Raw genomic sequence first — 13340 nt, forward strand, 5'->3', positions numbered from 1 at the left:
CCATGGCCATCACACCATCAATCTCCGGAGTCCAGACTGGTTAATTACTTGAAGGGGGTGTTCTTTTTTCGAATTTTGGGAGGAGAGAAAGTTGGCCACTGGTATTTTGATTCCCATTGACCAAGAATCCTATGCTCTTTTTTCGGATTTATGTGTGTGGAGATCAGAGAAAGCTTATTTTCCCGAGTATCCATCTCCTAGGAAAATAACTTTCCCACCTGGAAGGAAAATTACCAACACTTGAATGGAACAAAACTGCCATTTTTAATAATGGAATTTTATGACTAAAATGGCCATTGCCTTATTTACATGAGAAATAAAAGAACATAAGTAAATGCACTTATCCGAGTAAGTGTTTCCCAGGAAAAACTTACCCAAATAACTGCATTTACCTGGATAAGTAACTTACCGAAAAGTGAATGGGATCACAAGCTTTTTCTTGCAGTTTCTTCCCCCCACTCCCCTTGCCTGTTCATAACTCATGACAATAGTAGCATAGCACATTACCTCTAATTGTACACAATGTATTATTGCATTTCAGACGACAGCCAGATAGCACAAACTCACAAGTCGCAAGAGGCTAGACGCAGACGAAAAAACCACCTCCCTGGCATTTTTGAGTGATTCAAATTTCAAACTACATACACTGTTTATAATTAGAATTACAACACTGGAGTATCACTCCCCAACCCGCATTTTACACAAGATTTTCTATAGGATCCCTGCTCCCACATTAAGACCCATCGCTCGCAGAAAATCCAATTTCTGGGCAACCATTTCCCTATCTATAACTCAACTCAAGCCAACATACATTTTCTCCATTCTTTTTCTTCTGAATCACAAACGCCTGAAGAATCTCTTTCAGGAGTGGCCGCCCATGAATATACGAGAATGACAATGGCTTTAAAATACCTAAACAAACCTCAACTCTCAAAGTCCAACCCATTTTACCCATCTGAAGATACGCCCAACCCTAAAAGGCAGCCCATAGTCTTTGGCAACTGCAGGTTCTCTCCTTGCAGTCTCTGGTTCAGACCAGACATAGACCCCACGCTCTTGCCTGCTGCCAGGTACAGTGTTGTCCAGAATCACAGCTATAAGGAAAGCAACGACCATATGAAATGACAGCAATGTGTTCATAACATAGTTTACCTGCAAAGAAAATAATGAATGAAGTCATTTCCTCTAAATGCACAATGATACACGTGGAGTAAGACCCATTATTTGAGGATTACCACTTGGGAAAATTCCTATACCAAAAAATGTGTTCCAAGAAGGCAAGATTCAGATTGGACCAGATTGGACTGTGAAAACCGGAAACTGGTTATCATTGAGGTTTTTTATAACACCAGTTTTCAAATTTCTGAAAAACCAGCTGACTGCTGACCCACCAGAAATCTGTGAGAACCGTTGAAAACTGGGTGGGTTGTCACTGATTTATTATAAAATCATAAAATGGAAATAATGAGATTTGAACCTATGACCTCTCCTTTGCATGGGTTAACACACTACGATTCATCCATCATGGTATTTGCACTTTTTTGTCTCTTTAATATCTATATTGATCAAATATGTATATGTATGTGTGTTTGTGTGTATCTTTGAAATTTAAATAAAACAAAAGCTAAAAGACTTGCACCCTGGTCACTTGTATTTAAAACCAAGACAAATACCATCTGACCACAAGGTCCACCACTTTACACATATGTCTTAACATGCCTAATATTTTTATATTTTATAAATATGACATCAAGGGTCAGTGGTTGACACAGCACTTGGACCATCTGACCTGTGACCCAGCAGTCTTTCTGGTTATGTGAATGGTCCAATTCTTACAACATTGACCATAACCATCTTTTTAGGGCTGTCAATGGGTCAGGTTTACCTCACAGAACCAAACCAATTATTTCAGTCCTGGCTCTGTGGTTTTGCCCCGACTAACAATCGTGTTGCAACCATATTCTTGCTGTTCCAAACCAATCACATAATTAATCATATATAAAGATCTCTTGGTTTTTTCGTAATCTTTGTTATATCTATATATAAAAGATTAAATTTCATAAATAGTATATAAGGTAATTATGGTTCAAACATCAAAACACATATTTTATCAACATATAACCAGTTTAGAATTGCAGTTTCAGTTTTGTTAAGGTTACATTATCAAAATGAAGTTCTAAATTGTTATTATTATTGGTAATTATAGTGCCAAGTATAATCAGGTCTAATCAGGCCACCTGATTGTCCCAATTAATAATTAGTTCGGTTCTGGGTCCTTATTGTCCCAATTAATAATTGGAACAGGATTGTGCACCCTGTCCCAAACCAGACCCAACCCATTGACAGCTCTATATCTTTTATTTACAAGGTATGTGCTTCAAGTCCATAATTTTTATGATCATCCAAAAGAAAGACATATTGGCATGGAAACATTGTCCCTACATTTATTTTAACAGGTGCTACACACTAAATGAAAATTACTGATACAGGTACTTCTAAATTTTCTCATAAAAAAAAAGGAATGTGAAACAGAATCTTTGGAAAAAAATTCTCCAACTGAAACTTGTATGCACTAGGTCCTCTTTATATTTAACTTCTACCCAATTACTCCTAAAATGGCACTAGGTCCTCTTTATATTCTTTTTCCTTCGTATTTCTACCTTTTCTTATGAAGCTAGAAATATAGTTTCTTTTTATTTTTATTATTTATTTTGTTTAATTAATCATTACCTAATTAGGCTTTTTTATCAATACCTAATTAAGCTTCAGACAACATATAATTCTGAAAAGCTAAGCTCCCCTCCTAATAACAGGGAGAAAGAATATAAATAAGTATTCTTTTTATTTCATTCACAATTAATAATATATTGAACACGAAAATGGGATTTGTACTAGATTTAGGACTTAGTGGGCATAACTTTACAAATATGGAAAATCAGTGCAAAGAGATTTATGCACTATCTTAACTGTCAAAGGAAATTGTAATCATACCTTTTGGTAATTTTCCTAGATTTAAAGCACAAGTAATTCCCTAAACACTTGAGAAGATGATACTGCAGTGTCTCCTAAATGTTGCCATATTGATTTTTCTTATTTTACTCAACTAATAGACAGACCCACATGGCAAGGACTAAGAAGCAACTAATTTCAGAACGTGCATTATCAAAGGAGAGATACATACCCCGCCATATTTTCCTTGGAAAGGTCCATGAGATGCCACAATGTATGGTTGGAAATAACTAGGTACATATGAGTTTGCATTAAGACTGACACCATATTGCTGGAAGTAAGCAGGTATTGATAGGGAGAAAAAAAGAGAGAGCCCAACTATGATAATATTTCTGGAACTTCCTGCCTCACTGTAACGCAAGTTTGACAAGCCCAATGCTGCTAGCACTGCCCACATGAAGCAAAGTAGAGCAGCAACCATGACATCAGGAATTGAAGCAATAAAGCCCCCAATTTTACCTGTAAGCATGCCAGTAGGTTGAGTAAAATAGCATAATAAAACAATATTAGTAAAAAGCATAAAGGGATAGGAAATGCAAGTTTTTTGAGGAATAACCTAACAGTTTAATCGTGAAAGTTCAGTTGATTTAATGGTCAAATCAGTTCCAAACTTCCAAACACAGCTGGAACTTTCCAACAGCAAAACTATTCCACAACATAATATTGCACACGTATGATTTTCCTACCAGTCACATCCATCAATGGGCCACAGCTCCAATAATCATATCACTGTATGGTTTTGCCTCCACGCAGGATGTTCAAAATATAGGAATCTTGGTTTAAGTTGGCTAGAAAGAAAAAAGGTTAGTCACATGCATAGTTGCATATGCTTTAGCATTTTGTTTGTTTGCTTGTTTGTCTCTGGTGGGGATGTCAGGATCATGGTTAAGCATGAAATACAAAATTCATAGCATTCCCACAAAAAAACTTAATTTTTAAAATTGCCATGTAAGATGCATTCAACCTGTCTCACATGAACATGGTTATGACAATGGCAATCGTTTCCAATATTGGCATTTCTCAACATTTTGTTCTCTTATAATATGTCAGTATTTCCATGGTCTATCCCGATTGCCCCCAAGCCACCCAGTTACAACACGAGTCACCTCCAACAATTACATTTCTGACTCTCAGCATTTTAGCTCTTCTAAGCCCTTGAAGAGCTTCCCATGCTTCTGCTGTGATGGAGTCTCCTGTCCCTATAGAGACCATAAATATAATGGCAATATAATTTCTGGTATAATATAAACTATATTATTCCTATATGCAATCCCATGTAAACATACCGAAAGGAAAAACGTAAACCTATTGCATTTTCGGCCCTGTCCATCATGTTCTTTTGCCTAGGTTGATCATTCCTAGCCCAGCCTAACCCCAAGCAACCACAAATTGCCACACCTGGGCCTAAGTTTTCTGCAATGTTTTAGAACGCTGAGGCATGATGCAAGGCGTTCCACTACCTAGAGGTGTGAGGCATGGTTCAGAACGTAAGAGGCATAAGCCTCTCAAACACAAGGAGGCTTAAGCCTCCTTAAGAGAAAGCGGGGATGAGGAGGAAGGAGGAAGAAGAGGAAGAAAAATCCCATTTTTCTTTATATTAATAAAAATCTTTTATCTTAAGAAAAATGAAGATGCATAGCACTAGTTGAAAGGGGGGGTGGGGTCTTCCCTTCCCTTTCCTTTTCTCTTTTTCTTCTCTTTCTGTTTCTTCCCCTTCCCTTCCCTTTCCTTTCCTTTACTTTTTTTCTTTTTCTTTTTTTTCTGTCTTTTTACATTAGGTGTGCATGAGGCGTATGCCTCTAGCACGCCTCATGAAAAAAAAGTATGAGGCATACGCCTCAGAGGTGTCAGCACCTCTGGCATATGCCTCAGGGCATTTTGGGGGCGCCTCCAAGCGTACACCTCCCACGCCTTTTAAAACACTGGTTTTCTGTCCACCAGGGTGTGGGCAGGCCCCAGGCCTGGGCTTGCATGAAGACCCTTATCCATGATCATTCCAGCCCATAATCCAGTCAAGTTGAAAAAAGGTTGGTCGTAAATTTTCAAAATGATGATAAATATGAAGAGCCAAAACTCACCATCCCTCCATCTGATAAGTTTTGGCCCAATAGGTCTGACTACATAATGACGATAAAGATGATTACAGTGATTATGCAGCTAAAGATTTTCAAAATTCACCTATCACCAGTTGTCATTCACTAACCATATGGGAAAAGTAAAATACATGTTAAGGATTGGGGCAAATCTGCATAGTGATAAAAGTTTCCATTTATGCTACCCTACAACATACAGTTCAAATCCAAAACAGAGAAGTTTAATACTTACCCACAAGGGACAAGAGTATCAAAATGCATGCACCTAACTCAACTGCTCTGCGGCTTCCCATTTTAGTCACAGCAATTGTATGCACATTTTCTGTAAGGGTCGTAGACCCAGTTCCTGTACCCCAGAGACCAGCCAATACGCTAGAAAGACCTTCAAGACCAATTCCTCGGCTGAGAACACCTGGGGTTGGAGGTCTGGATGCCACAAGTAATGATGATGCGTGGTATGACCCAACCTAAGAATAAGAATTAAACCCACTTAGAACAATCAGAAATTCTAATAGAACTAAAGATGCAATAAATTCAAGTAATGCAAATAACTTTTCGTACACCATAATGCCACAAATTCCACAACTAAAATTTGCCATAATTCCAACTTCCCTTGATATGCTTATTACTAAACCTGAGAAATCAAAAATTTGACTTCAGATAGTTTGAATGGGGGAGTGGGGGGGAATGGGAATGGGGAGAGATTACGTTGGCACTTCATCATGACGTATTTTCCAAACTTGACATATCACAATAGCTGCCTTCTTATACTAGTAAAAATTTAAAAAAATATAAGGTATTAGAAAGAGACAAGAACATGGATGCACGAGAAACCCTTGTCCTCTTTGCTCATGGTGACTTGTACCATCACCATTTTCATGGCTATATGAATGCACATGATTCCCAATATCGACGATACTTGGCAATGTATCCCAAATATCCTCATTTGCTAGGTAGCCATACGAAATCTTCCAGGAATCTTTTTTTCAAATATCCCTGATATTTTGCCGATATTTCAGATTTCATTGATGGACTATATATTTAAATTTTAAATTTTAGAATATTATTAAAAACTAGTTAATATTTCATTAAAAGTTAAAACCATCATAATTTTTTTAAAAATATTTTCCTAAAAGAACCAGCAGGGAATTGGTGATTAGATAATTGGCTTACCACTTTGATATGATTCACTTATTAAATCACTATAATCCAAAAGAAAAATGAAAATGAATGTAACTATAAAAGAATATTCTCAATCTAATCTAATCAAAACATATAATAACAATAAAGACAAAAGTTAAGATGGCAAATAACTGACATATATAAAGAGAAGATGACTAAAGACTAAAAGTGAGACAGAGAAACATACCTATTACAGTCTCTTAATTTTTATTTGATTTATATAGTTCTTTGCTATGGTTTTGAGCCTTAAATGTGCAATTATATTTCTTCTAATGATCTCTTTGAAGGTTTATTAACTAATTCTATGTTTCTAGAAAACTTCTCTGATTTTTTAGATTTTTCAAATATCTTAGTAAAATTAGCGAAATTTCTCCAACTCTACATGGGGAAATGTTCATCAATATTGAAATTGCTAACTATGTGCATGCATTCTGCTATATGCAATGCAAATTGGAAAGATATTTAGCCAATATTATATACACACTTTTACCTTCAAAAGTGCAAGTTGTTTTCAGGTGAACTTTCAGTACATCACTAACGATCACCAAACGTATTGGCATTCACCTCATTATCAGAAGTCAATACATAATAAACTAGACAAAATGCAAAATCCAATAGTCAAACAAGGCAAAGTCGGAATGAAAGTTAAGGTAAGGTGATTAAGACAGGCCATTACCAAGTGGAACATTTTGAAAGACAAACAACAAATGAAGATGATATCATGTTCTGTTGATAGTTCAGTCGAACCAGGTTCAGAAATAGAGAAGAGAGAAAGAGAGAAGAAGAGAGAAAGAAGAAAAGAAGAAGTGTCGAACAGACAGAACACATCTTAACTTATGATGAAAAGACAAAAATACCCTTCCTTAGCCGACTCTAGCACTCTCCCTCAAGCTGGAGAGTATATGTCATATAGTCCCAGCTTGTTACATATATAATTCACTCTTCCAGAACTCAACCCTTTTGTAAACAAGTCTGCCCACTGATCACCTATTCTCACATGCTCTATACTTGTGACACCAATAAGCACTTTTTCTCTCACAAAATGGCAATCTACCTCTATGTGTTTAGTACGCTCATGAAAAACTGGATTGGATGAAATGTGAATTGCAGCTTGGTTGTCACAGTATAGTTTCATTGGTTTGTTTATTGAGAACCAGATTTCCTGCAAAAGATTTTTCAACCACACTAGTTCACATGTATGTGCCATGGCCCTGTGTTCTCCTTCAGCACTACTCCTTGCTACAACAATTTGCTTCTTGCTCTTCCATGTCACCAGATTTCCTCCAAGAAAGGTGCAGTAACCTGTATTCACATGTATGTGCCATGGCCCTGTGTTCTCCTTCAGCACTACTCCTTGCTACAACAATTTGCTTCTTGCTCTTCCATGTCACCAGATTTCCTCCAAGAAAGGTGCAGTAACCTGTAGTGGATCTCCTGCCCAATCTGCATTTGTAAGTCAACTATTTCGAGACTTCCTCCTAGCTTGTACAATAACCCACGACCTAGAGCCCCCTTCAAATACCGCACAATTCTAAGGACTATATCTCAGTGAGGAACTCGAGGGCTTTGCATGAATTGGCTTACCACACTAACAGCAAAGGAGATATTTGGTCTAGTAATAGTTAAGTAATTCAGTTTTCCCACTAGCCTTTTATACCTTCTGAGATCATCAAATAATTCACCTGTATCACTGCCCAATTTCACATTCAGTTTCATGGGAGTTTCAGCTAGCTTAGCACCTAATAGTCCCGTTTCTTCCAATAGGTCAAGAACATATTTCCTCTAACACAAGTTTATGCTTTGCTTCAATCTAGCAACTCCTATACCCAAGAAGTACTTCAACTTCCCAAGATCCTTTGTCTGAAAGTGATATTGTAGAAAGACCTTCAGTCTATCACTGCTAGTTATGACTATGTCATCCACGTAAACCACTAGCAAGATCTTCCGGCTTCAGAATCATAGCTAAACACCGAGTGGTCAACTTGACATTGTCTCATTCCGAACTCTTTCACTACCTCACAAATTTGCCAAACCAAGCACGGGGATACTGTTTAAGCCCATAAATTGCCTTCTTGAGCTTACACACCTTACCATCCTCCCCCTGAGCAACAAATCCTGGTGGTTGCTCCATGTACACTTCCTCTATAAGATCTCCATGGAGGAAGGCATTTTTAATGTCAAGCTAAATAGGGATCAATCATACATGACTACTAAAGAAATCAACACACGGACTAGCCAATCTTAGCAACAGGAGAAAAGGTTTCCACATAATCTATACCATATAGTTGAGAATATCCTTTGGCAACTAGACGAGCTTTCAACCGTTCCACTCTCCCACCTGGTAGATATTTAACAATATACACCCATTTACAACCAACAACATGCTTACCTGGGGGAAGATTGGTGAGTTCTCATGTGTGATTGTGTTTAAGGGCAAAGAGTTCATCTTCCATAGCTTTCTTTACACCACCCTGGTGAGGTAAGAGCCTCCCATACATCCTTAGTTGTAGATACAGAAAATAACAGAGAAACAAACTAACAATGTGAAGCGGAAAAGTGAGAGACAGAAACATAATTGGATATAGAATGCAAAGTGCAACTATGTTTACCATTCCGTAATGCAATAGGAAGATCAAGATCAGAAGGCAACTCGGGTGTAGAAGAAATTAGATCTACAGACGAAGTAGAAGCTGGAGGAGGTGCTAGTCTTTGTTGGTGAGTATACACTTGGCGGATTGGTGGTCTTTCAGTATGATCCTACACTAAAGGAGGTAGAGACTCAGACACAGCGGGAACAACAAGAATGAAATTGTCAACCAGAAGGGGAAGAGGAAGAGGAACCTCTGTGGGAAAGAGAGACATATCAGGATCTGAGAAGAACGACACAAACTCAAAAAATGTAACATCAGGGCAAATAAATGACTTCTGTGTAATGGGGTTGTAGCATTTATACCCTTTTCGAGTCCTAGAGTAGCCAAGAAAGATAAACTTAATTGAGTGTGCATCCAACTTATCTAAACCAGGACCTAGATTATGAACAAAGCACACACACCCAAAGATCCCGGGAGTCAAGGGATATGGACACAAAGTGGGAAACAAAATAGAAAACGAAGAACGACCGTCAAGAATGAATAAAGGCTTGCGATTAAAGAGAAAACAAGTAGTAAGCATTGCATCACTCCAAAAGCATTTGGGAACATTCATATGAGGAAGAAGGGACCGAGTTGTTTCAAGTAGATGTCGGTTCCTCCTCTCAACCACCCCATTTTGTTGAGGGGTGGATGCATAAGATATCTAATGAATAATGCCATGTTGCTCCAAATACTGCTGAAATGAAGTAAGGAAATACTCTCTGCCATTGTATGAACGGAGAATTTTAATTGGAACACCAAATTGTGTACGTATCTCAGCATGAAATTTTTGGAAAGTGGAGAATAATTCACTCCTTTCTTTCATTAAATAAATCCATGTCATTCTTGAACAGTCATCAACAAAAATAACAAAATATGTGTAGCCATTATAGGACTTATTTCTAATTGGACCCCAAACATCTGAATGGACTAAAGCAAAAGGGCTCAGCATACAACTATCAACTCTAGGACTGAAGGAAGCCTGATGGTGTTTCCCATACTGACACGACTCACACTGCAAAGAAAACAAACGACTCAATGATGGAACAAGTAGCTTGAGAGCTTTAAGAGATGGGCGACCAAATCTATAATTCCAATGGAGAGGAGTCAAAGAAGTCTAAAGTGCAACTGTAGAACCACCACCATCAAGGTAATACAATCCACTAGCTTCATGACCTCCACCAATCATCTTCTCCGTCTTGAGATCCTGAAAAACACAAGAGGAAGGGTAAAAAGTGATAGAACAATTGAGAGACTTAGTTAGTTTACTAATAGACATAAGATTAAATGGTAACTTGGTTACATATAAAACAGAAGACAAAGAAAGAGATGTAGTGTCAACATTACCAACACCACAAATGAGGGAAGTAGAACCATTGGCTAAGGTAACACTATGTGATGAGGAGGTCTGAGCAAGGGAGGAAAACACACCTGGAGTCCCGGTCATATGATCAGAGGCTCCAGAGTCAATTATCCAGGGGGAAGGTTTTGATGCCAGGCAAGCCATACCTGAATAAGCAAGGGTGGCAGTATTCTATTGTGAAATAGCCTGAAGGAATCTCTCATACTCATCTCTTGGGATACTCATCATCTCCTTCCCAAAAGTAGTTGTGGATGTAGAAAGTGTTGAATTAGCCAGTCGATTATCACTAACTTCACTGCCACCAACGACGGCATGATTAGCCCATGTGGAGGGTGTCCCATGTAGATCATAACAAAAATTAATTATATATGTCATTTCCACAGCATGTACATCTCCTAGTAGTGCTTCCTCTTCCTCTACCACGGCCTCCCTCTGAATCACGATCTCCACCAATACCATGACTACGATCAAACATGGGGTTACCAAGGCCCCCTCGAACTGCACGACCACCTCCTCTGTTTACATAAGCTCCTCCTCGTGTTCCAACAAATGGTGATCTACCAGAAGGTATGGTACTCTTTGTGGGTCCAAGAGAGATCCTACGGAGATGGGCAAACACTTCCTCTAGAGTGGGAAGGGCAGATCCACCCAATATTTTTTTTTTATGAATGAAGAAATTTATTAATTCAGAAAAAACACCACTGAAGAGGCACGAGTTGTTACCTCTTCAGAAAAGTATTACACCAAAATAAAACAGAATTAACCATAAATAAAATTACAAAGCAACCCAAAATAGCTGCTCCCTTGTAGCCCCCTTCTTAGCTAACCCATCCACTAAGGTGTTTGCTGATCTTCCCACCCATAGAGAGGTAATAGTCATATTTCTTGTAAGCCAATTTACTCTCCTTAATAAATCTTTGTGTTGCCACATGGCTGAAGCTGAGTCTTTCAACCATCCCACCACAATTTGACAGTCTCCTTCAACTACCAAGTGTTGAACCCCTAATTGTTCTAACAGGTTCATACTCTGGTTTCAGTCCTACTAGGAATCGGGTAACATCGAGTTGCTCCCTTTGTTGTTGCTGAATTTTAACATATAGATTTAAGGGATGATAGACATTAAGTTCGTCCCAAAGATTTCTCATACTGGCATAATACTCTTCAAGGATCTGATTGCCCTACTACAAACTGAAGTACTCACGATAAAGATGATAAACTCTCGTAGTATTGTCTTAGTCGGAATAGAGTTTCTTAGTGTGTTCCTATATCTCCTTTGTTGTGTCTAAGAACATGAAGTTAATACTGGTTTTAGGTTCCATACCGTTCCGCAACCACGTCATGATTTGAGCATCCTCCTGCTCCCAATCACTAAAACCCGAAGATTCAGATGTAGGTTTCTCCTCCCACACATGTTTTACTTTCTTCTTAGCCTTAAGAAACACTTCCACTGACTTAGCCCACGGCACATAGTTTTCACCGTTGAGTTTGATGGATGTCGTCTGCACACTTAAGAAATCAAAGGAAATCATCACACTCAATTTCTGGTCACCACTGTCATCTCCCATTGACGCCATCAAGGTTTCAATTCAAGAAACTGGATCTGCCCTTTCAGAAAAAATAATAAGAATAATAATTATCGGTCCAAACACACCTACTGTTGTTCTTTGAGTACTACACCAACACAATCACCACGATACTACCCAAGTACACGCTTGACCACTTCTGTGTTAGCATAAAAAACTGACTTCTAATAACACCACAGCCACCATCTGAAAAAGAAAAACATCCCTCTTGAAACTGCTCAATAGAGGGTTCAAACCACCATAAACACAACCACACGACCACTAAGGCTGTCGCACATGGTGACAGCAGTCTAGAAACCTCCTACTAGGGCTGTCGCACTCACTTTCACCTGTCACTAGACCACCATAACCCTAGGAACACCTGAATAGGTTACCGCAGCCTTCTCTCACCCTCACTCCAGGTTGCGCAGTTCAGAAAAAAATAAAAGGAAAGAAGGGGGGAAGAAGAACTGATCGAAGCACTGAGAACTTGAAGTTGTAGGCTTCTGCTCTCCTGTTTAACCTGGCTCTGATACCATGTGTTGATAGTTCAGTCGAACCAGGTTCAGAAATAGAGAAGAGAGAAAGAGAGAAGTTTCAAACTGAGAAGTCAAAGGGACCCTCCCAGCCAACCATGTATATATATATATATATGTCAAAGCAAAGTACAATGTCAAATATGCCCCTACTTAAGTATGGGACATGTGACTTAACACAGTACTAAACAGACAAAACACATCTTAACTAATAATGAAAAGACAGAAATACCCTTCCTTAGCCGACTCCAACACATGTCAATTGTTTTTATGAAGCCAAAGCCACCTTGTTCACCTGTTCAACCAAAAGAGGAGCTATACTTGCACATTCACCATGCACCAAAGCAGACAACCCACCTTGCACAAAGATTTTGGCCTAACATCAACAAGAATTGACCTTCAATGAAGCAAAAGAGACACTACCAATACACATGTTCTTACCATCATTTGCACAAAGGTTTTGATTCTTAAGGAAAAGCCACAATGAACACCCACTGCACTCGGTTAACCTCCCCATTACTCTCCATATTCTTTATCTCCCATGACTTCATCCTTTTACAAGAGGTGGATAACGAGTAATAACCCATATCCGGTCATCTTCACTCAACTCCATATCTTGAACCCCTATATTTCCTTTTCTTAACCGTTCAATTAGAACCATAGAAAGGGTCACATGACATCTTATTCTCCCTTTGAAGATTTTTGCGACAAAGCCCCATCCTATTCCCCATTGACCTTATGATTTCATCATTTAAGCTCTCCTTTCAACTACCCAAATGAGTATCCATATCTGGCTCTATGTGCTCTCACCTCTTCAAGATTCTTTGATTCCAGACTTTTCTCAAGTCTTCATCATTTCCAAAGCCTATTATTATCCTTCTTTTCTTTAAATACCCAAATATCTATACTTTTATTTTGAAATTTAAAATCAATCCAACTCCTCCTATCCTCATATACCCCCACCC

The 13340-nt window shown here is 38.5% G+C and overlaps 1 protein-coding gene across 1 annotated transcript in view; it reads right to left on the reverse strand.

The window, feature by feature from the left end:
- Window positions 1-589: 589 nt before the first annotated feature.
- Window positions 590-13340, reverse strand: part of LOC104612490 (nucleobase-ascorbate transporter 12-like) — a 32897-nt gene continuing 20146 nt past the window's right edge. Inside the window, exons 8-10 of the mRNA XM_010279919.2 lie at window positions 5335-5569; window positions 3182-3468; window positions 590-1152 (exon numbers count right to left, since the gene is read on the reverse strand). Coding sequence (XP_010278221.1) covers window positions 931-1152; window positions 3182-3468; window positions 5335-5569 — 744 coding nt within the window. The 3' untranslated portion in view covers window positions 590-930. The remainder of the gene's footprint in view (window positions 1153-3181; window positions 3469-5334; window positions 5570-13340) is intronic.

This window comes from Nelumbo nucifera, chromosome 2 (genome assembly GCF_055504915.1).
Source record: "Nelumbo nucifera cultivar China Antique chromosome 2, China Antique-T2T, whole genome shotgun sequence".
NCBI classification, from domain to species: Eukaryota; Viridiplantae; Streptophyta; class Magnoliopsida; order Proteales; family Nelumbonaceae; genus Nelumbo; species Nelumbo nucifera.